The sequence below is a fragment of the Pyxicephalus adspersus genome, chromosome 3 (genome assembly GCF_032062135.1).
Source record: "Pyxicephalus adspersus chromosome 3, UCB_Pads_2.0, whole genome shotgun sequence".
NCBI classification, from domain to species: Eukaryota; Metazoa; Chordata; class Amphibia; order Anura; family Pyxicephalidae; genus Pyxicephalus; species Pyxicephalus adspersus.
The window spans coordinates 5040372-5065748 of NC_092860.1; the positions used below are offsets into that span (position 1 = coordinate 5040372).

The 25377-nt window shown below is 41.6% G+C and overlaps 3 protein-coding genes across 3 annotated transcripts in view; 1 reads left to right on the forward strand and 2 right to left on the reverse strand.

Annotated features, from left to right (window-relative positions):
* The window catches only part of RAC3 (Rac family small GTPase 3), a 6991-nt gene extending 3629 nt beyond the window's left edge, over positions 1-3362 (reverse strand). The window contains exons 1-2 of the mRNA XM_072403388.1: positions 3251-3362; positions 2138-2209 (exon numbers count right to left, since the gene is read on the reverse strand). Of these exons, the coding sequence (XP_072259489.1) occupies positions 2138-2209; positions 3251-3285 (107 nt within the window). The 5' untranslated portion in view covers positions 3286-3362. The remainder of the gene's footprint in view (positions 1-2137; positions 2210-3250) is intronic.
* A 2685-nt stretch (positions 3363-6047) lies between these two features.
* On the reverse strand, positions 6048-24264 carry LRRC45 (leucine rich repeat containing 45). The gene is made up of 18 exons (XM_072403389.1): positions 24124-24264; positions 22510-22811; positions 21110-21171; positions 20508-20578; positions 18880-19058; positions 18468-18596; positions 16626-16738; positions 16490-16548; positions 16327-16404; positions 14904-15039; positions 13722-13799; positions 12666-12777; positions 11564-11634; positions 11388-11480; positions 10722-10814; positions 9572-9745; positions 8027-8174; positions 6048-6649 (listed from the first exon to the last, which is right to left on the reverse strand). The coding sequence occupies exons 2-18, from the start codon at positions 22739-22741 to the stop codon at positions 6456-6458; spliced, it is 2022 nt and encodes a 673-aa protein (XP_072259490.1). The 5' UTR covers positions 22742-22811; positions 24124-24264; the 3' UTR covers positions 6048-6455.
* Positions 24265-24395: 131 nt separating this feature from the next.
* CENPX (centromere protein X) overlaps positions 24396-25377 on the forward strand; it is a 6396-nt gene continuing 5414 nt past the window's right edge. The window contains exons 1-2 of the mRNA XM_072403390.1: positions 24396-24502; positions 24762-24813. Of these exons, the coding sequence (XP_072259491.1) occupies positions 24458-24502; positions 24762-24813 (97 nt within the window). The 5' untranslated portion in view covers positions 24396-24457. The remainder of the gene's footprint in view (positions 24503-24761; positions 24814-25377) is intronic.

Here is a 25377-nt window from a genome sequence, read left to right on the forward strand (position 1 = left end):
GCTTCATCCAGGTACTTACACTAGATCCCCGCTTCATCAAGGTACTTACACTAGATCCCCGCTTCATCCAGGTACTTACACTAAATCCCCGCTTCATCCAGGTACTTACATTAGATCTCTGCTTTATTCAGGAACTTACACTAGATCCTCGCTTCATCAAGGTACTTAAACTAGATCCCCACTTCATCCAGGTACTTACATTAGATCTAGCTTCATCCAGGTACTTATACTAGAGTCCCACTTCATTTAAGTACTTACACTAGATCCCCACTTTATTCAGGTACTTACATTAGATCCCCGCTTCATCCAGGTACTTACACTAGATCCCCACTTTTTTCAGGTACTTACACTAGATCCCCGCTTCATCCAAGTACTTACACTAGATCCCCACTTCATCCAGGTACTTACACTAGATCTCCGCTTTATTCAGGAACTTACACTAGATCCTCGCTTCATCAAGGTACTTAAACTAGATCCCCACTTCATCCAGGTACTTACATTAGATCTCGCTTCATCCAGATACTTATACTGGATCCCCGCTTCATCCAGGTACTTACACTGGATCCCCGCTTCATCCAGGTACTTTCACTAGATCCCCACTTCATCCAGGTACTTACACTAGATCCCCACTTCATCCAGGTACTTACACTAGATCCCAGCTTTATTCAGGAACTTACACTAGACCCCCACTTCATCCAGGTACTTACACTAGATCCTCACTTCATCAAGGTACTTAAACTAGATTCCAACTTCATCCAGGTACTTACACTAGATTCCCACTTCATTTAAGTACTTACACTAGATCCCCACTTTATTCAGGTACTTACACTAGATCCCCGCTTCATCCAGGTACTTACACTAGATCCCCACTTCTTACAGGTATTTACCCTAGATCCCTTCTTCATCCAAGTACCTTCTCTAGATCCTTCCTTCATTCAGGTACTTACACTAGATCCCGGCTTCATCCAGGTCTTTACACTATATCCTCGCTTTATCCAGGTTCTTACCCTTAATCCCCTGTTCATCCAGGTACTTACCCTAGATCCCTCCTTCATCCAGGTACTTATCCTAGATCCCTCCTTCATCCAGGTACTTACCCTAGATCCTGACCTAATTCAGGTACTTACACTAGATTCCCTATTCATCCAAGTACCTTCCCCAGATCCCCACTTCATCCAAGTACTTACCCATGATTCCTCCTTCATCCAAGTACCTACCCTGAAACCCATCAGAAAATAAACCAAAGTACAAATCTTAACCCCAGAATAACCTGCTCTGACTCAAGAATAAACCTAGGGAACAAAATGCAGCCATCACTGCTAACATACAAAATAGCAGTCAATAGAAATGCCAATAAAATGAATGTGAATAAATACAATCACGCTTTTTTTGTGAAAAGGGTAAAAAAATAAAATAAAATCACATGGGCTCATTCTGTTTATCCATTTACCCCCTTTTACGGGTTAAATTGTATTTTTGAGCTGGTTATGATGGGTCATTTGTTCATAAATGATATTTTGTGCACTATTGTTGGCCCTTATGTAAAATGTGTAACATACTCATATTTAGGTTTATATTCAGGTATATATGGTAATCTTATCATATTTCAGTTCTGGATGACTCTAGATGTGAGGAATGTGACCCCTGGGTTCCCAACTCCGCCCAATGAGTGGGGGGCATCAGTGAGAAGAGTAAGTCTATAGCTATCTATACACAGACTGATTTGGGTATACAATCCTCCTGATATTAATCATTTACCCGGACCATATTGACCAGATTTCAGAATCAAATCTGTTGCTGTCTGGATCAAAATTAGCAACCAATGAAAAGGCTGTTGCTAGGATACACTGCTGTCAGCACTCTGACTGGGTGGTGGTTGTTAGGGGGTGGATCCTCCCCTTGACGACCACCAGTCCAGAGCAGCTTCAGCCACTGGTCCCATGGCAACAGCCTATTGTTTACATTTTTACAGCTCTAGAGACAGATTAAGGTACGAAGCAGTGCTATTGGCTGGTGATTGGTGGATGACTATCAGCCAATAACAGCGCACTCACAGGTACAGATTGGACTATCCCATGTCACCTCCCAATAAATAAAGTGGATGATTCCAGGAAGTATAAATTGCGGCTGTACTCACACGGTGGGGATGTACTCGCCGGGGAAGGCGTTGGTGGTGTAACTGATGAGCAGGCAGGTCTTTCCGACAGCTCTGAGGAGACACAAGGAAATCATCACAACACTCAGCACCGAGAGAGAGGCGTCGCCCATAGCAACCGGGCATGTATACAGTAAAAGGGGAATGTGGTTGCTATGGGTGACGGTGCTTGTTATAAAGCAGATAAAAGTTGTTGCTAATAAACGTTCCTGGTGGCGCCGGTTCATATATACGGTAATTAGGCCTCGCTGAGCAACTGACGGATCGCTCATCACATGACCTCAGTCCTAACGCTAACAAAGTCTCCAAACACTAAACACTTAAATAAGTCCCCCCACCCCCCACTGGCTGCTGTGCTTCCCACCAGTGTTCTGAATGGGTCCACTTGTCATGTGGGGTACACATCCATGGAGTGATGCATGCAATGGCTGTAGCGGGGTTCACATCCATGGAGTGATGCATGCAATGGCTGTAGCGGGGTTCACATCCATGGAGTGCAGTGGCTGTAGCGGGGTACACACATTCATGGTATGATGCATGCACTGGCTGTAGCGGGGTACACACATTCATGGCGTGATGCATTCAATGGGTGTAGCGGGGTACATATTCATGGTATGATGCATGCAATGGGTGTAGTGGGGTACACATCCATAGTATGATGCATGAAATGGGTGTAGCGGGGTACACATCCATGGTTTGATGCATGCAGTGGCTGTAGCGGGGTACACACATTCATGGCGTGGGGTACACATCCATGGTTTGATGCATGCAGTGTATGATGCATGCAGTGGATGTAGCGGAGTACACATTCATGGTATGATGCATGCAGTGGATGTAGCGGAGTACACATCCCTGCAGCGGGTCCCTGGGGGTGCAGATGATGTCATGTATGATACACCTGCTGGCACACAATATGGTTGTATCGGATGATGCCGATCACATTCTATGCCCCGCACAGGCCCATCATGGCACCGGCATCACCGTACGAAGACGGCACCGAACGATACAGCCTAATTACCCCCCGGGCTCCGCCTCTGCATCACCTCATACACCCGGCGGGTCCCCCACACCCAGCTCTGGTCCGGGGTAACTCACCCATCCCCCACCACCACACATTTGATGGCTTGCATGGCACCGACTGGACCGGAGGCGGCGGAGAGGAGCGGACAGAGAGCGGAGCACACTGCGGAGGGGTGGGGCCTCGGGAGTCACGTGACGGGTCACATGGCAGGGCGGGGGAGAGACTACATCACATCTGTGTGAGAGGGAGAGGGGTCTGAAAATGATGGGGGGCAGGGAGGGGACTGGGGGTCAGCAATGTTCTGGGGTAATTCATGGATAATTCAGCATAAACAGGGGGAATGATAGGGGAGTAATGGGGGGCAGGAGACTGCAGGGGGAACGTGTGGGTGCAGGGGGTACATAGGGTGTAGGAAAGTGCAGAGTGCATGTGAGGCGTGGGATAATGCAAGGGGGTACATGGGGCACTGGATGGAGAAGGGGGGACACATGGGGTGCAGAAGAAATGTAGAGGCCATGGGGTACAGACAGTGATCTCCCCGGCCCCTTTTAGTTGGGCGCACCACCTGGCACATGGATTGGTACTGAAGTATTGGGTCACAATATGGGGGCTGCCACCCGCCTCTGTAGCATTTCCAGACACAGACTGCAAGAAAGGTAAGGATTGTTCTTTATACAGATAAGCCATCTTGAGGCCTCCAGGTCTTTAGGGCAATTGCTTTTGAGATCTTGAGAAAACATCTATATGGGTCCAAAGTAATTGATTGCATTGCATTGCGAAATGCATCTGATATGATTATTACACAGTATTGTTATTACACAGTATGTATATAGCGCCATCATATTGTGCAGCGCTTTACAAAGTCCATAGTCATGTCACTAGCTGTCCCTCAAAGTAGCTCAAGATCAAATGTCCCTACCATAGTCATATCTCTTTAATACAGTCTAAGGTCAATTCTGGGGGGAAGCCAATTAATCCAACTGCATGTTTTTGGAATGTGGGAGGAAACGGGAGCACCCGGAGGAAACCAGAATACTTGGGAGGAAACCCACACAAACACGGGGAGAATCCGCAAACTCCATGCAGATAGAGTCCTGGCTGAGATTGGTACCTGGAGCCGATTGGTACCTGGAGCCCAGCACTGCAAAGGCCAGAGTGCTAACCACTGAGCCAGTGCGCTGCCCATGATTATCACATAGATGCATTTTTTGAACATTAATATGCTGATGCAGGACTCATAGGGCAAATGTTCGCCCATTTATTCTACATGTTGCAAATTGTCTAGTGTCAGATTGATCACCAGATATTTGTGAACTTTGAGACACATATATATTTTTTCTGATTTCTGTATTGTGTTTTGATAATTTATCAAAAATACAACACTGATTGGTTCAAACAAAAACCGTCTGTTTGCCTTAAGCTACGTACACACTTCCAATAATTATCGTTGGTAAACTAACGACCCTGCACGATATCGGCGAACGATCATATAGCACCGATCCTGTACATGCAGATAACGACACGATCGTTCGCAGATATTGTACACACAATAGATGCGATTGTTTGAGCGATACAGGAAGTGACGTGCACGACAGGAAGTGAACGAACGTTCGTTCATCACGCATGCTCAGACCATGGACGATCAATGAACGACCGTACACACGATAGATGGTAAACGATCGTCGTCCAATCCGATCTGCCGGTCAGGTCGTTCATTTCCAGCGACTATTCTCGTTCGTCGGCGTCGTTGGTTACTTTTTTTACGAACGATTTTTGACCAATCGATCGTCGTTCATTTCCAACGATAAAAATTGGAAGTGTGTACGCAGCTTTACTGTACATCTTATATGTAATTATTTGGGGATGGCAAACCCTTGAAGGGTAACCTAAAAAATGATCCATTTACTTTCCTACACATAATAATTATTCCTTCAGGTCTATGGAGGGAAATGACTGCTATGATCTGACTGAGAAGGCTTCAAGAACCAAACCTTGCAAGTTCATAGAGGCATTGGAACTACACCGGCACCATCTTGGGCATTATTTCTTATTTTGCTGGAAGAAGGAGAAGATTTCTTTTCTTTTGCGAATGGTGAAGTCAGATCCCAAGGATCGATGGGATTTTTTTGGTGGAATGGCGGCTCATTGAAGGGATGAAGCGGTTCTGAAGGTTTCTCTCCAAGTTTCCCTGAACTTGGAGCAGAAGCCCTAGTGGGACACATCTTCACTTGGCCAAGCAAGCCTTACCCCCTGCTTTCTTTACACATAAAGCTGTCCAAAAAATTGGCAGTGACAGGGATGAGAGATGCTAGAAAATTCCCAGGGGTGCTTGAACATTAAAATATTTATTTCAAGCAGAATAAAAGCTAAACATTGTAAGCACCACTTTTACTATAAAGTTTGGTCTGTATGTAAATGTGGAAAAATATAAACAGCAAACAAAAAGGAATTATTATTCTGAATACCATTCCGTTTATTGTATTAGGTTATAGACGTATTGGTTTGATTTCTTAGTATTTATGGATTACTTGGGTTACCAACATCTGCTGTAAATTTTATGTCAATAGCCGTAAAGAGAAAAACATTGACAATGTGGTCAATACTTATTTCCCAATTCTGTACATTTGAAAGCTGAATGCTGGTAAGATAAAAAAAACTATCCAGGCAGACTTTGCCAGCCCTCATGATAAGGATATTTTATTGCAGCCTTGTCCCCATTGAGGAGATTCTCACCACTTCCTGCTGATTTATCCTAAGGTGAAGAAATTCCCAAACAGGAGTTCTCCCAACCCGCTGATGGGTTTTTAAAAATTCCCATAGAACATCTTTCAAATCCTATATTTTCAGATGAATAAATTTTAAGTTAAACACTTTAACAAGCAAAAACATTTTATTTGAAATTACTTTGCTGTGAAAAAAATATATACAACCCAATATTGAGAAAGTTACACTAAATTACATAGAAAAACACTGAAAATAAATGACTAAGAAAAAGACTAGTAATATTAAAAATGTTAAACCGTATATTGGGAGGCATAATGAAGTAGGAATAGTAATATATAAGGATATGGAGTGATTTGGTAGCACTTCTCAAAATGATTATTGGCAAAAAACTGCCCCGTGATGGGGATATTACTGCCAGGTGTATACTTCATATACCGGTCAGAATACAATAATTCATTTTTAATTCCTTTAATATTATTGAAAATGGCACCGTTATCGCCTTTAAGGACAGGATTGTGGGCACCCAGGGTTGGCACTGGAAAATGGAGGATTGGTTCATTTTCTTCCACCAGGGGAGCCAAGAGGGGGACTGACATAGTTCAGGACTGCGCTTTGTAGGAGGCTTGCTCTCTGCGCTTCTTGCTCCTTCATCCTCAGGATCTCGGCATCTTTCAGCCTCAGCTTCTCCATCAAGGAAAATATTTCACTTTCTTTATCCAGTAAAGTTTCGCGGTGGGTATTGGCCTGTACTGGAGGCATGTGACAAAGGCAGATTAAGTATAGCTGTTCATTAACATTTATATCTTAGAATTTTTCACACAATATACCAAAGGAAAAGTTACGAGGCTGATTGAGTATTTTAGGCCACATTTACATTTATCTAATTCTCTCCTGAAACCCTTTAACGGCCAAGTCGACTCACAAGTAATAACTCCTTATAACGGAGGCTTGGTGGATTAGGTCAGCCCAAGATTAGTAAATGTCTTGCATATCGAAACACTAAGAACTCTCTGCCCAGTGTTGAATCAAGAAAATTCTTGAAGCTGGTGGCAGCCCCTGTATTGTCACAATTTTATTGTACCAGTTTTTGTTTTCTCCTTCCTCTGGACCAACTATGTCCATAGGGTTTTATTTCTAGGATATGTTTACTTCCCTAGTGGTTGAACTTGATAGACTTATGTCTATCCTATGTGACCTACTATGATACTAAGTAATTGGTGTGTTTATTGATGATTATACTATATATATGAACTTACATTTTTTTAATTGTCAAATACCCTGAAATAATACCGCACTCTATTTTAGGTCTCATAAAGCGTGTTCCTGATAAAGCAGTACTTAATTCCTGCGAAGCGTGGAACCATAACAACCAATTTATTGGGACCACTATGAAAAGGGTACAATTGTGAAGTAGAAATTGTTGTTAAACTTTTTTTTTTTAAACTGATTGCCTTAATAGCCCTATTGGTTGTTATTTGTGATTGTGTTATCCAATGCAGGTGAATATTCTCAGATATTGTGATTGTGCTTTTTTAGAACAATGGAGAGCCCATTCAGTATAATGCTCTCCAGAACCCTTGTGTTCTTTTTATGGACTCTCCCGCTTATAAGAGGAACACTAAACGATCCCCAGTGACGATTGCTCACTATGTCCTCCCCCGCTAGAGAACAGATCTGTCTGTACAACAGACAGGAGGCAATCCCTAATGATCATTTTCATGAACAGGTATTTAGCGTGGCAAAAAGTGAATACCCATTAATGCAGGTATGTGTGAAAATGTATGTTGAAAATCAATCATTTATTAAAACCAATTAAAGTACCAAGATTTAACTTTGCATTTTTATATGCATTTATATTCTCAGATTGTAAGAGGCAGAGCAACTACTGAGAGCCAATCAAGTATGCAAATATAATAATAAAAGAAAATAATGAAAGGTTTTCAGGTTGTTGTTGCTCCTTTTTGTCCAGGCAGAACAGGGAGGTGACCACCCTGTAGTGTTTACCAAGAGCAGAAATAAATACTGTCTGACAGTGCTTTGTACACCTTAAAACTGGATGGGTAAAAATACAAATCATTTGGCTGATAAAACGACAGGAATTTATATTCTCATAGTACTGACAGTACCTTTCTGTTGTCTCTCAAGAGCCAAGACCTTTTCCTTAAGGCCTTCCTGGGTGGCGAGCTCAGCCTCTAAATGTCCGATACGTTCCTGTAACTCCACTCGAACTTTTGAGACTTCAGTCAGTTTCTCTTGGTCTTTCTTGGAAATTTCCTACAGATACAACATAAGGGTTACTCGATTATTTCAGGATTAACAAAAATCCTCACTTATACTAGTGTCACTAAGAATAAGTTAGAAGGCTAAAGTGGTTTTATTTTAAAGTTATCCTGTGTTTTATTTACCGTATTTCTTTATATTGGAAAATTAAACAATTCACGCTATGCAGTTCTATATATTTATCATACAATGTGTATATGTGCAACAATGTGTAATAACCTTTATGATATATCTGCAGTCATACTGGTAAAAATACATAATCATGTGGTTATTCTGTTGTAAGATAATAAAATAGTTCAAGATTGTAAGGCTAATTCAATATACTATCTAAGGTGCCCTATTCTATCTAAGGTGCCCTATCTAAGGCACCTTAGATAGGGGATAACCAAGGGATACAAGAAGGGGAAGGGGAAGGGATACAAGAGGGGAAGAATGGGAGTCTATGTCAGAGAAACCTATTTAGGAAGAGCAGTACTCCATCCACAGGTTCCATATCAGTTCAAATGTATGTGGAGTGTCCTTGAGGATGCAAGGAAGTTTATCATTAATCGTTATGCAGTCCAGTTTTGCTTGCAAAGGTAATGATGGTTGATTTTCAGGACTTCGCCAAGGCAATTCTAGCTGCCAGTAAGATGTATTTGCATAACTTTTTAGACGCTTTAGGTGAGGCCATTTTAATGGTGCTCCAAAGAGCTCCTTCCAGGCTAGGTGACATTAGGGAATAAGGTATAGTGGAGATGAACTTGAATACCTTGGACCAGAAATGGTATGCCACTGGGTTATGCCTAGATTCCTGCATCCCCTAAAACAAAGGGCGAAGTTCCTGGATAGCATTGAGCGAGTCTAATCAGTACCATAAACCACCCCAACATTTGTTTTGTTTTATAGTTGAAGTTCTGCCAGACCTATAGTTATGGAAATAGATACGTTTTTCATTCTTTGTGCAGCTCTCCCAAAAATTCTCTCTTCTCTTTTTCAAGTTTTTCATGATGTCAAACCAATTCTCCAGCTCCCAAGATTTTCCCAGGTCATTCCCACAATTGCATAAAGGAGAGCTTGGGCCAGGAACTGAGTACAGATAACAAGATTTGACCCCCGGGGTTTTAAATGGACAGAGTACCCTGTCTTTTAAAGAATGTCTGTTGATCTTTCAGAAAACTTGGTTTGACAACCCTGCCTTCTGTAATCTTTCAGGGGAGAACTGGCTGAGACTGACAACAATGCATGGGATGTTATAGCAGCTGAGGGAGCGTTTTCAACCTCACTATAAAAAGGTAGGAGCCCAATGAATTTCTGGAAGGCCATTTATTTTTCTCATACACTTCAATTACCCTGACATTATCCGTTCACATGTTTTAAAAACTACATGTGTGATTCAGCATTTTCTGTACCTGTTGCAAACCATCAATGCGTCTCTTCAGACCTTCAATCTCCAGACTGAGCTGGTTGTTCTGGGTCTGTAACTCCCCTGCCAGCTGCTTCTGCTGTATAACATGAGCCTGGGCTTGGTCTCGGGACTGGGTCAAGGTTCGGATTTTGTCCTGCAGGACTGCAGAGTGTTGCTGCTGCTCAGAAGGAGAAAAAATACAGTTACCAAGGATCCAAAAATTTATATTTCAATTCTGAGAGGATTTGAGCATGCTACAAGTATGAAGGCAAATGACCAATAAGGAGGAATTTGCATTACATTGTGGGACTTGGTATGGGGGAAGAGCCCTACCATAAGTTACAGGTGTAGCTTAAGTCATGTGTAAAGCCTTTGGGAAGTTTATTAGTATAATTTTGAGGAAAGTTTTTTTTTTTATCTAATCAACTTGTATATCCAGTGGCAAAACCAGCAAGCTGTACTTTCCAAGAACAAATCTCCAGCCATGAAAAGGTAAACTCTGGGCAAACAAATAGACCAAACTAATACCTAGAATTGAGCTATTTACATGTCAAAGGATTATAATTTTGTCTATTCAGGCAAGTAATTCCAGATGAGGAGCCAGTATATATGCAAAACTACTGCAAAGTATTCTTTTATAAATGTATTGATACAGATATGCATTCATTTTTGTCATCTTTATTTGTCCAGAATTCTGCTGTCAACTTCTCATATAAATCTGTATCTGTTTTGCTGTTTTGGATTTTCTGAACATTGCCTACATGATCAAAGTGCACTACTTTAGAACCATGGGACTATGGCATGGAAATCTTGTCCCTGAGATATAGGAAGCAATCAAGCAAAATATTCCAATGCAAATGAATCACAAATGTAAACTAAAAATGAATATAGTCTTGAAAGCCAAATTCCAAGTTACAGATGTAGATTTTTTTGTTGTTTTTAACATCGCTTTTTCAGGAGAAAAATCCCTCGTTATCTCATACAATCTCTTATCTCTTGGTGACTTCCCCACAGTGGACAGGCCCTTGACTCCCTGGTATATTCTCTGTCTTCTCAGCTGAATGATCCTGAGAATCATTCAAGATGGTTAAGTAAATAATGCAGAAATACCATTAGGGGTCTGACTGGCTTTACTTATAAGAGATAAAGCTTACCTCTTCCTGTTGGGCAGCATTCCGAGCCTTTTGGATCTCTTCGTCTGCCTGAGTGCGCTCATTGGCCAACGTAATCTTCATCCTGTTTAGTTCCTGTAAAGATACAATAATAAATAGTTTGTCATGCAAAGCAGTACTGTTAAGGATGTAGTCTGGGCTTAGAGCAACACTGGCAGCATGCAGTGGCAGAAAAGATGTACTGAATGGGGCGGAATTGTTAGTTTTAGAGTAGGGATGGATTATGGATTATATTCTCGATCTTCTTTAATTTATTTATTTTTATGCCCTGTGTTGCATTGGTGAGAAATCCCCAGGGGCACATCAGAAAGTGAAGGGAAATCTTCACAAACTTAGACAATTGTCACTAGATTGGAAAATAAATCTAATGTTCTGGTGACCAATGTACAATGTTGGATTTCCCATCATATTTGCAAGCTTGATACACTATGCTTTCATCATAAAGGAAAAGAAAATAATGAAAAACCATACAAATGAACCTGTCATGAAAGAAACATTTCAGTCCAGGACAAAAATGTGATCCATAACACCAATCGTATTTCACTGGCTCTACCATGAAGCATGTGAGATTGAGTGCTAGAGATTACTGCTTTTTGGATGCTGCCCTTGCTCCTTACGCTGCATGTTGAAAAATCCAAATGATCTCACCTCCTCGAGTGCTAATTTTGTGGCTTCAATTCGCTGAACTCTCTCTTCTGCTGCTCTTTCGCTGTCCTCCATGTGTCGGGTCATGTGCTCCATCTGTAAACACATAAGAGTTAGGTCGGCTCTTTGATGAACCTGGTGCACCTGGCTGAAGTGGAGATGGTCCCTATATTACTTACTTCTCTCTGACGCAGAACGTTTGCATCGTCCTGTGCTTGTCGGAATCTCTTCTTTTCTGCTTCCAAACGCTCTGCAAAGGGAATAAAAAGATATTTTGAATTCTCATCATTTAGCATATTTAGGGCTGTCCATATATTGCGAACTGATTGTTCAATATCCTTTAGGTTTATCAACAGCTATGTTGTCCCAAGGCCCAACTGACTGGATAAAAATTAGAGCCGTATTTCCATTTAGATCTTCTCCAGCTTTCCAAAATGCAGGAAGCAACAATAGCATCGTGTGGACAGCTGATCAGGCCCCGAAATCACAGAATGTCTGCAGACTTGCAAATGAAATGGACAGTGGGAGTCTTTTATTATTATTATCATCACACAGTATTTATATAGCGCTATCATATTACACAGCGCTGTACAAAGTCCATAGTCATGTCACTAGCTGTCCCACAAAGGTGCTCACAATCTAATGTCCCTAATACAGTCTAAGGACAATTTTGGGGGGAAGACAATTAACCTCACTGCATGTTTTTGGGACGTGGGAGGAAACCCAAGCAATCAAAACCTGCAAACTCCATGCAGATAGAGGCCTGGCCGAGATTCAAACCTGGGACCCAACGCTGCAAAGGCCGGAGTGCTAACCACTGAGCCACCCTCCACCCCGCTGTCCTTCAACCCAGAAAGATGACAAAGTCTAGTGGCCCATTTGTTTTTTGAAAACCCTTGGGCTTTAAAGGGATTGATTAGGTATGCTCTGGCACTACATAACAGATGGTAAATCGAAAGTGAATGTACCATCTGACCATCATGTGCATGGCAAGCTTAAGGGAACAATTGGTGATGCCCATAGCAACCACATTACTCTCTCTCTTTCGCTCCCTCCCCCTCGATAATATGAAATTAAGAGAAAAGGGACATCAGACGACATCAGTTTCACCCACTAACACATTCATCATGGAGGCCCCGATGGGCTGCAAGCTATACATACACATCAAAACTTCATTACAGGAGCACAACACCCAAAGCACAAGGTTTCTAAAAGTGAAATGGTTAATTAATTGATTTATATTTAGGTAGTCTTTCAAGATTTGTAATAACAAGCTCTTACCTTCTGCTTGGATTGCTCGAAGCTTGAGCTCTGCACTTGTATTTGTGAGTTCCTCCTTTACCTGGAATAGCTGTTCCTGCTGCCCTGAGCACTTTCTCTCCAGCTCCTCCACCTGTGGGGTCAGAATACAGTCAGTTCTGTCAGGGTTGTATTTACACCATTCAGGATAGACGTATGTAGGCTGCTGATTCTAATTGCTTCCTGTGTGAATGTCACATCCCTGCCTGCTGTGCTAATGATTTTGCTTGAATACCTTTATGAAACAATGTGGTAGCTAGCAACCTAAAATAAAATTGAACTACATCTAACTGCCTAATGATTCTTTATTTTGGTGTTCCACCCACTTTTGTTTCACTTACAGCCCTTACAACCTGCACCCTTACAGAACAGTTTTGCTGTAACATTCACCTTTAGTGAGTTGTTACCTACAGAACTTGTTTTATGACATAAGGTGTCCTACATCTTACAGGTTGAATAACAGACTGCATTATTTATATCACATCCCCTGAACTCAGGCTGCCACGGGTCCATCCCAACCTAATACTGGACAGTGAATGGAGAATTAGCACACCAACAAGCTCACTTTTGTGTAACTCTGGTATCCCCTTCCATCAGCACAACCACTGATTAGCTCTTTGCGCTGCTCTAATGCTACTGGTCTGCTGTACAGAGACTGAACGAGGCTGATACGTCAAATTCAGGCATGAGCCCTATAATTTGAACCAAAATATTAAAACTCCCCAGGAACAATCTTCCAATACAAAATGTGAAAAATTCTAAAACGTAAACCTGTAAAAAACATTTTTATTGTGTTATTGAAGAAGAATGGGCAGTATGTGATAAACACAATAAACAATACGGAATAGGACCGGCAAGGTTTAACAATGTTGATAGTATATGAATAAACAGCCAGAAAACATAGGAGAAAATGGGAAAAGCAAACGGCAAAGTTAGAGGGGAGAGAGAAATAAAAAAGATGTAAAGCAAGCAAAGGAAAAGGTACATGTATCTGTGCAAAAAAGAACATTCACAAATAAAAGCACATTTTTGGCTTACCTTGCTACGGTAGACAAGAATTTTCTCATTAGCAGCTGCCAGTTCTTGCCTAAGTTTCAGCTCACGTGCAGAAAATTCCTAAAACAGAGGAAAAAAAGAAACATTATAGATGTTTGATCCTCCTCCTACTGATTGCATTGATGTACTCTGCTCTATAGAATTTCTTTCCTGCCTTAAGAATAAACAATACAAGACAACATTAATTGCTATATACCTGAAAAACAACCCAAATACATGGTCATGTGACCTATATCAGAAGATATATTGTATGAGTAATGGGGCAATCTGCATTATAGAATAAGTAGGCATACTTATTCTTTAATGCATAAAGATTCAAAAAGCCCCACAGGTATGCTGAGCTCAGAACTCAGCACTGAAATTTTACTAATAGAGACACTGAGCCTGATTTATTAAGGCTCCCCAAGAATGGGGAGAATACACTTTCATCAGTGAAGCTGGGTGATCCAGCAAACCTGGAACGGATCTGCGCTAAGATTGAAAACATTTGATAGCACATGACTGAAGAAATCCATTCCAAGTTTGCTGGATCACCCAGCTTCACTGATAAAAGTGTATTCTCCCCAGTCTTAAAGAGCTCTAAAATATCAGGCTCACCGAGAGATAGAAGAGGCTGTCAGGTGGATTACCTCTTCAGCATCTAACAAACAAAGAAAATATCTCTTTTAGGAGGGCTTACATTTTAAATTTTGTCAAGTAGCTCATAGTTTTAATACAAAAGTTTAAGATTTTCCCCTTTTTTTGCCTGGATTTGGGGATTATCCAAAGTCTTTGGGGCAGCACATGGAAGGCCCAGATGAACCAAACAGGGATATTAAAGTAACCTTGCCAATCACTATTTTTTTTCATTGGTGCCAAGTATTGCTCTTCCCATCCACTGCTACCCTATATAAGATTGCTTTAATTACTCTAAAAGTTTTATCTCCTTCAACACTGAAACTATGAAAAGTGTGTGCGGGTTCAGGGAGAATCATTGTCTTTATATCATCATCTGCCATTGCAGTCTAGTTATAGAATTCTTCAATAGCATGCAAGGGCAAAGGTAAGAAAAATATTATTGCAATGTCCCTAAATTCTGGATTATTTTTACTGCTAATGTCTGCATAATACATCTCTCCCTATAAACACACACTCCATACAATACGCCACAATATTCTTCTATACCTCCTTCTCCTTTCGCAGCTCTTTAACTAGTTGTTCCCTCAAGCTGGTATTGTCACGCTTTGTCTGGGTTAGGATCAGCTCCAAGTCTTCAGCTTTCTGTTGTGACAGAGCCAGGGCAGCATCGTTTATGTGTAACCTGGAAGATTGACAAAAACGTAGGATATGTTACTAGATTTATCCATCCTTCCCACCACTCCTCTTCTGCACCCTCTGTTTGTAGTTCCATTGGCTTCCATTTCACCTTAAAATCAATTCCCTCCACAGTTCTTGTCCCACTTACCTTTCTGACCTGGTAAAAAAAAATCCCCCCCTAGCTGCTCTCTTCGCTCCTCCAATGACCTACTAATGACTTACTCACTCATAACCTCATCACACGCATGGCTCTAGAGCTGGCCTGACTCTGGAATCATCTTCCACTTCCTATACGGCTTGCTCCTACTTTCTGCTTCTTTAAAAGAGCACTCAAAACCCATTGCTTCAACCTCACCCAAACTGTCTCTTAAACCCTCACTACGTCCCACCACTCCATATCCCCCCTCCTATTGTATGCTGCTTCCCCCACCTCCTAGATTGCAAGCTCTTCTGGGCAGGGTCCTCACTGTCTGTCATTTGCAACCTCTATTTATTGTACAGTGCTGCGTAATATGTTGGCGCTAAAAATCCTGTTTATTAATAAAAATATTATGTTCACACAGGTGTCAGAAGGGGGTTAGCATTTTAACATAAGACAAGCACTATCCACCTGCCATGGGTACAATGAGTTTAGTACACAATTCTGTGTTCATAATTGTTTTGGGCTGCATAGATCCAAATGTATTAAGGCCCATTTTTAACATGTGTTCTGCAATGAAGGCACATACTCCAATATGCTGTATAGCAGACCTTTCATTAGGAAGTCACCCCAATACAAAAATACAGATTCTGTGGTTTGGTGCATTTAAAAAAAAAGTCAACGGTCTGCCTATATGTAATAAACATTGTTTTACTGTTCAAATAATGAAGGGGGTCCTCAGTAAAACACTGCGCAGCTCAATGATGCCGGGATGTCCCAGGTATTATGGCCCCTACAAATGTAAGAAGGCCGTCATGCAGCAAGGGTGATTTTAGACAAATTGAGAACATTTGTTATGTCTTTGGCTTTATTTTTTAGAGAAGAATTGCTTCTCAATATGCAGCAAGCAAAAGAGTTTTCAAACGCCTACTCACTGCATGAACATGCACACCAAGGTGATATAATCATGCGCCAACTGCTTGATAATTAGCAGTTTGCAGTTAAATTGTGCCAACAAGTCTGCCTACAGTGAGCCTGGTCTGGCTTATTACTTTCAGTTTCTTTTAATCAAAACCCAAGAGACAGTACCACCATAAAAACCTAACAAGAAGTAATTTAGGTGACTCCTCAGTAACCCCAATAGGTCCTTACTTGGCCGTCAGTGAATTTACAACGGATTTCCTATCTTCCAGAGCTTCCTGGAGTTTGCCAATTTGCAAGGTTTTCGTCCTGGTTAAACAAAAAAAACAAAAAATACATAAAAAAAGAAAAGGAATAAATCTCCCATTCCCAGACACTCTTGTACAAAACCAACCTGGAGGAATGAGTCATCTCCTCCTTTTGCTTCTCGATGGTTCCCATCAAATCCAGAAACTGCAAATGACATAAAAGCATTTAGATCACAGAGCACCATCATCAGACAATGGACTATAGAGAGTATTATCACTCACCTGCTTGTTCTTTTCCTGTTTCAGATTCTGGACCTCCTTTGTCAGGATCTGTCTTTGGTTCACATGATCTTTCTGCACTGCCTGCCTTTCCTGGTTGTGGTTGATGCCTTGTTCTAGGACACAAGAATAAAAAGGTAACCTATTGCCATAGGACAAAGTGCAATAACAAAAGGCAGCCAAAGTGTATATAAATCCTTAAACAATTGTCATTTCCTTTGTAATTGGCTTATTCTTCGCTTTTTTTTCAACTTTTGTGGAACCCTTCTTGCTGAATTTCTGCAGCTCTTTGCAGGAGGATTTCCTGATGTTGACATCAATGGTCAAAAGTGCTCGCTGGTGATTAACCTGTTGCTTCCCCAATATATTTACCATTATGCCACATCCCAATATTATCATAGAAAAATAGGGAAAGAATATACCTTTCAAGGGATGTTTTAGACATATATCTATACACATACATATATACATTAATTCTTATGTATATTTTTCTAAATTTTATTTAAATAATCACATAAAAGTATATAATTTATACATAAAAAACACATATTATAATATAATATAACTTATTATAATAAAAAAAAACAGCAAATGGATTGCCTCTCAATAAATTGTTAGACACGTTTCATAGAAATATAATCCACTTCAGGGAAAAAAACTGTGAGATCTACAAAATGTATTTAATAAAATGTGTAAGGATTGTTGCATTGAACAATTATTGATTCAATTTTATTGAATGAATTTTGTGGATCTCCTGGTTGTTTTTCCTGAAGGAGCGGATTATATTTCTATGAAACGCGTTGAACAACTATTGCTGATTTTTTAATATATTAAATGTTTAAAAGTATAAATGGTATACTTTTTATGTGATTGTTTAAATACAATTGTTATTTTTAAAAAAATATACATAGGAATCATTTGAATATACATGCCTAAAATGTTCCTTTAAAAAAAATATTATCTCTTTTCTTATTTTTCTACGACCATTATCTATAAATTCAAGTCTGAGTACAGGCTGCCATGGACCTGTCCCCTATCACACATTAAACACCCTCACATGACATTAAATTTTGTTTGCCTAAACTTCTATGCTATGTATTATGAACAATTTGCACCTTCCATGTCCCTAGTAGCTAGCACTAGTAGAACGGAACCAGGGAGTTGAACAAGAACATAGTCTTTGACAGAAACGTCCACAAAAAGTGTGGTTGGGGCTGACAAAGACAGGCAATGGCACAATTTGTAAGGCACAGCCAAACTATTATTATATAGCGCCAACATATTACGCAGTGCTTTACAAAGTCCATTGTCATCACTAGCTGTGCCCCAAAGAAGTTCACAATCTAATGTCCCAACCATAGTCTTGTGCCATTACCACAGGCCAATTCACCTAACTCCATGTTTTTGGAATGCAGGAGGAAACCCGAGTACCCGCAGGAAACCTACACAAACACGGGGGGGACCTGCAAACTCCATGCAGATAGAGCCCTGGCTGAGATTCGAACCTGGGACCCAGCCCCGCAAAGGCCAGAGTGCCAATTTCTGTGCCATCATGCTGCACATGGGTAGCCGAGGTTTGGAACATGTTAAAACAGCAAGAAAAGAAAGAAGGTCAGCTAGGATGACTGCACTAATCACTGACCAGCATACAACACTTGCAGCATGATTTTGTCCACTCTTAGAGTGTCTATCAATGCATCTACATGACCAAATATAGAGATTAGACTGAGGATCAGCCAAGAACCCAAGAAAGGCAGCAATTAGTACCTAAAAGAATAAAGTGGACTATAATATCCAACCTTTCTGTATTACATAGCTAATAAAGACACGATAAGCTCCACCTACCGATAGCCTTTAAGATGTCACTGGGGATGTTGTTGCCAGACAACTCCATCTTCACAATGCTTCGATTGCTCTGTAAACAGTTTAGAATAGTTCTGCCCCCGAGGAGCCCAACATTATTCCATCGCAAGTCTGTAAAATAAACATTAATATCAATAATGAGTTCACATATTTACTATTGTGCAGAATTATTAAAATGGAAAAATGATGCAAAAGAACAGCATAGCCCAACAATCAAAACCATGATGGTAGATATCTGACCTACAGGAGCACAGGACTGGCTCGTGCACAAAAATATCTGCAGCCCATAGTAACCAGATTCTTCCTTTCATTCTTCCATGCAACAATGTTTGCTAGAGACAACAAAGACTGCTTATGCTTCAGACACCTTCAGCCACGCGGCCCATTAAATTACCTAATTCTTGGAGGGTTAAGTTTTGTTTTAGTGCCATAGACAGTTCTTCTCCTCCTTTGTGATCGATCTGATTGTTACGGAGATCCAGCTTCTGCAGAGATTGGTTGCAGCGAAGTCCATCGCAGAATATAGCGAATCCTTCATCCCACATTCCCAGGTTGTTCCACTCCAGAACCAGGCTGAGGGGAACCAAACAAAATTGATCAGATTTTTGATGTGTAAACACATAGGATAAGGGTATCAATTTTAAATAAGGGCGTCAATGGGCCGGATTTATGAAAGCTCTCCAAGACTAAAGAAGATAGACTATCATGGGCAAACCTGGGTAACCCAGGAAACATGCAGAGCATCTGGTCCATTTGTCAACGACAGGTATTCCTTGTTTTACGGCTTACCTGTTTACCGGCTACTTATTATTATACAGTATTTATATAGTGCTATCATATTACACAGAGCTGTACAAAGTTCAGTCATATCACTAGCTGTCCCTCAAAAGAGCTCACAATTTAATGTCCCTACCATAGTCATTTGGCAATATCAAAGCCTAAGGTCAATTTTGGGGAGAAGTCAATTAACCTAACTGCATGTTTTTTGTTTTTCTTTTAAGATGTGGGAGGAAACCGAAGTACCCAGAGGAAACCCACGCAAACACAGAGAGAACCTGCAAACTCCATGCAGATAGTGTCCTGGCTGGGATTCGAACCTGGGACCCAGTGCTAACCACTGAGCCACCGTGCTGCTCAATGTATATAATGTATAAATAAATTATGCTTTTATGAATATATAGCTTGAAACATTGACGATTCACATGCCTTAAAAGTCCTTCATTCTTTATGTTCTAAAAATCCAATACTGGAAGTGGCACCATCCTATCACAGGTCCCAATTTTCTTGTAACTTTAGTATACTCCCTAAAAATTTTTTTTATCATTGTATTGTGATCCAACTTTTCAGTAACCACCCAAAAACAGCTGGATGGCTAAAAAGTGCTGGGCTGTGCGCCCAACTAAAGGGGGCCGGGGAGATCACTGTTTTATTTAAATAAAAATGGCAATTGTTAATGGTAAGGGCTTTATCAAACTAAGTGTCAGTAGTTTGTAACTATATCTGTAAGTTCACATCAGCGGTATACAAATATAATGTACCCACTGGAGGGTGCTAGCTGCCTAGGAGCAGTAATAGGTGGAAGCCACTAGGCTCCTTCAGACGTATGCAAATAGCTGCAAAAGCCAAGAAAGATGTTTTGTTTATAGTAACTGCTTGAAAAATATTTTTTAATGATTAAAAACTCTTGCAACATGCGGTTTCAATTTCAATCCATGGAGGTTGTGGAGACAGCAAACTAACACTACTCAAAAAGGGGGCAAAACAGCTTTTAAAAATTGCAAATGTGAACTAAGCTATAGGGCAGCTATGTTGGCAAATACATACTGTGCATGCTCTGCAATGGTATACAATGGTTGTGCTCCTTCTCACAAAGCCTCCCCAGTGGGGTCACTGGAAACAAACATTATTATTTTTATTGTTATACCTCTTCCCCATGCCATCCACAACACAAATCGCACTGGCTGAGGGTTACATTCTAATCAGTTCTCTGCCCTCAATCATTTATTTACCAGATTTATATACCTAGTGATGGAGGAATTCTGTCTCAAAAGCTTCCCAAGGGCCTCCGCGCTATTACCACGTAGATTGTTACCCTGCAAACACAAAACGCAATGTTATTATTATTAAGCAGCCTAAAAACAATGACACAATAAAATCCTCACCATTTTTCAGTGATTTATAGTATATGTCCCAGCTTTGGACCAAACACAAGGCACCTCTAAGGCGAGCCAGCTATAGCGGGTGCTGGGTCTTTCCCTGGTCCAGGAATCTGAATTGAGTAATGGTGGTGGTGGGGGGGGGGCGGTGATTGTGCAAAGGCTAAAGAAAGAATTTTAAACTTTTTACACCACCACCGAATGTTTCCTTTCCATTTAATATTGAATAAATAGTTTCTCTGTTTGGCACCATTCATATACAACAGGAAGTCACATGTTCTCCTTACACTCTGGCTTTAAAATGCTGAATGGTCATTGGTATTTACCGGTGAATGGTGTCACTGGAACAGGAAGTGAGGGGAAATCTAAACAATAGAGGAACGGGTTGTAATAGGAACCTGACAAAAAAACCACAAAGTTTTACCAGGAAATCAGTTTAATCAATGGAATAAATAAACCCGCACTCACCTTCAGTTCCAAATGCTTTACCACCGAGTTGGAGTGGAGGCCTTGTAATATAAGCTTGGTACCTATCAAGACAGAGCAGAGGTCACATGACTGAGTTAAAGTGGCAACAAACTACCCATGATGCCCTCACAATCTGCTTGATCTCAATCTGATGTTCAGGACATGTTAAAAAAAATCATCTTCCCTTCAGCCACCGGCTGAAATCTTTGCACGGCTGATGTCTCTCAATCCCAAGACAGCTCTGGTCACTGTTAAGAATGGCAAACCAATCATAGATCATAGATTTTAGAATACACAAGGCACTGCTGCTGCCAAAGCAGTGTGATTATTTTATACTGTAATGGTCAGATACAAGCACAGTACAAACATGTCTGATGGGGGTTCTTGTAGATCATATCCTTAATAACAGCATGCAATGCCAAGCTACAATATCTAAAGCTAGTAAAGTATTTTCTTGTATCCAAAGAGGAATAAACTGCAGAGATGGAGACATTATCCTGCCCCTGTACAAAGCATTGGTCAGACCACATCTGGAATATGCAAGAGAAGGGCAACTAAACTAATAAAAGGAATGGAGGAGCTCCGCTATGAGGAGAGATTAGCTGAACTGAATCTGTTCTCCCTTGAGAAGAGACGTATAAGGGGGGGATATGATCACCTTGTATAAATATATAAATGGTCCATATAGAGAACTCTCTTCCCAATTATTGACTTTGAGATCATTACAAAGAACAAGGGGGCGCTCTTTGTGTCTGGAGGAAAAAAAGTTTAAGCTCCGGATAAGGAAGGGATTCTTCCCTGTAAGGTCTGTGAAAATGTGGAATCGGCTCCCTGAGGAAGTAGTTTCAGCAACTTCTATAGACTGCTTTAAGAAAAAGCTGGATGATTTCTAGAAGCACAGAATATAACTGGGGATTAAGGCTTTAAAGTAAAAATACCAGAGACTGCTGATCCAGGGAACATCCGATTGCCTCATGGAATCAGGAAGGAATTTTTTTCCCGTTGGAGCGAATTATACCCGGGTTTTTTTTTGCCTTCCTCTGGACCAATTATGTCCATAGGGTTTTATATCTGGGATATGATTACTTCCCTAGCGGTTGAACTTAATGGACTTATGTCTTTTTTGAGCCTATGTAACTATGGATATCAGAGGACAGGCACACACAGAGGGAAGGGTGGAAGAGAAGACAAGCAAGCAGCACCTAACTGTGTTCTCCACCCAACCCCCCCACCCCCAGCCTCATTCCCGATCAGTTGTTCATCAGTCTGCCATGATGAATTATTGAACATCTGATTTTTACCCAAGTAGGATCGTTCTTCTCCAGCCACAATTATCAGTAGCTTTAGATTTACAACAGCAGTTTGTACCATGTGTAGATTTTAGCACGGGGGGCACTCACCTTCCTCGCTGAGCATGCAGTCACTCAGGATGACATGGCTGAAGGTCACATCATTCTCCAGTAGAAGACCCAGGACCTGGCAGGACTCCAACGAGAGGGACTGGGAGGATAAATCCATCCGCGCCGGTGCCGAGGCTTCCGGGCGTTCTTGCAGCAACCCTAAAACTACGTCCTGTGGGGTGGAGCCCTTCTCCTGGCATATCCGGATATACAACGTCCTCAGTTCATCCATCGCTGGGGGTGTTGTGTGGGGATTCAATGCGAGATAATCAATCTATGGGTTGTATCAGATAGAGATTAATCTGTAAACAAAAACAACAAATAATGATGTCAGAGCAGATAAAGAAATGTGCAGAAAAACACTCCTGTGCCGTGTGTTATCTCAGGCACTGCAGCTTCTGATTTTGGTACCTGGAGGATTATCCGGCAAAGCTCTGCCTCTACCAAGATGGCCTCATACAGATCTTAGGCCATGCTGGTCCTCTGCCCGCTATGTGCTTTGTTTGGTTCTGTTACTCTTTAACCTCCCGAGTGTGGCTCAGGGTGAATTTTCCATACCAAAAGTGAAAGTGGTAACCCCGACCCACACTCAGGGTGGAATCGCCAGGGAGTTCCTGCCTGGTTCTCATGTTCCAGAGACGTCCTCCAGCAATGCCAGGGGAAGCATCTGCTTGTGAGTGTGTGCCAGGAGGGCGGGACCGGGCAGGACATTTAAAATACTTAGTACTCATACCGCTGGGGAGGATAACTAAACTGAAAAGTGCCTAAAAAAAGTCCACTTACCTTCAATCCTGCAGGGCAGTCGGATCCATGCGGAGTTCTCTTCCATCGTGTCCCACGTTGTCCCACCATCCGTCTCTGAGCCGGTGCGCCGGGTGCCGCCATCTTCTCCTCTTCCTCCTGGTTCTTCATTCTACATCAACTGACCCAGGCGTGAGATCAGGTGACGTAGGATGGAAAAGTAACTTGCTGATCTCACTGCGCATGCAAATTATTTTTTGTGTGTCAAAACGCTCCTTCTGCGCATGCCTGATATGCTTGAGGAGCACCCAAGAGCTGTCGCGGATGCGCGACGTAGGTATCCCAGGAGGCTTTGCGTTCCATTTATTCTCGATTGTCTAGGCGATTTAAAAAAATTTAAAAGGGGTGTTGCACCTAAAAAGACAGAATGTTTACCTTACATAAAAGGGTTCTCTTTTCTTTTATGTAAAGTGAAAATTCTGAGTTTAGGTACGCTTTAAACCCCGAATTTAAAACATAAATAACAATCGTTTATCTGAAGCTACCATGTGACACATGGTGACAACGCTTTTTGTACGGTTTCCCTGCATCGCTAATATTGTTGTCACCCCATCAAAGGAAATAGAAAGACAAGTAATAAAACTGCTAAATAAAAGGCTCATAAAGGTTGTGGTAATTCCTGTCAGATTTTATTATTTAGGCCTTTTTTTTTTTTTTTAGGCCCATGTTGATATGCTGCAAGCCCCTAACGTGTGCAAAGCCAGCTGATTGAATAACAAAGCGTCCCTGAAAACCAAACCCCGCCGGATATCATTATATGTGCGATCTAACCGGGACCTGTGGAATAAAATAAGATATTAGAGGGTCGCTCACCTGTACCGGTCCTCATCTCATGTACACACAACTCGTTACCAGGAAGCCTATCGGGGTCTCGCTATTGATTATCGGTAGATAAAGTGAGAGCTTTAATAGGTCCCCAAACAGGCGCCATTTTTGTGTGGCCTTCGTAATAGAATTGAACGGCCGGTGTCCTCAGAAAAATGGACGCCAATAGAATTACGATGACTGTGTGAAACTTCGCGCTCTTGTGATTGGACCGCCAGGTCTTTGTGTGACGAATCCAGCAGGCTGCGTGTTGTCGTCAGCCAATCAGAAGAGCTCTTATAAAGCATAAGGCTGGAAGGGGCGGGGCGTGTTTGTAGACAGAATGGAGAGTGAGGAGGAGGAAGTTGTAGCGGCGGGGTTCCGCAAGGTAAGTGGCGGCAGTTTCCATGGTGATTGGGGAATTATGCGAATTTAAAGCTGTAACACATAGTAAACCCGAAACCATTTACTTTTATCTGAAAAGAGATTTAAAATTCTCAACTTTGTATAACAGTAACTTGTACTTCCGGGTATCAATGAGCACGTGACCTCCTTTTCCCCCTCCCACAATATGGTTCTCTGAGCCCAATGGGTAATTCTGCTTTTTTTTTTTTTCTCCTGACAAACTTTATTCATCTCCATTGCAGGACATTGTCTCAAAACTGCTGCATATGTACCTGGAGGAAGGCAAGATGAAAGGTAAAGGTGACAACGTTCAGGCATGATTCTGTGACTTAGATCTGATTTTACAACACAGGCCCCTAAACAAGCATGCAGATTTGGTGGTTCTGCCTTCACTTGCTGCATACTTGTTCAAGGCTTGTGCTTTAGAAAGTATTAGTCATGCGAGGAAATGGGATTTGTATAGGGAGGTCAGATATAGGTGACAGGTGCCCTTTACTATAACCCTATTAATCTATATGCTTATTGCAATTCTTAGCTGTAAACTTTTCAATTCTTTTATCTGCCACTAGAGGTCCTCAGTCTCCTGTATTGAATGATCCCCAGGCTATCATGAGCCCACCCTCTAGGGCAGGGGTCTGCAACCTGCGGCTCCGGAGTTGTGGCTCCTTGTTGTGGCTCCCTTTGGCTGCCGCGGGGAGATCTCTGATGGGGGATCACCTTCCTCCCAAGACACTGCGGAGGAGGGGGATTCCCTATCTGGTGTTCTAATGAAATAAATCTACCACGGGGTGTGTACAAATGGGTGTGTACAATGACATCCCCCTCCTTTGAACCCCAATTCCTCTGGAATGGGGAGAT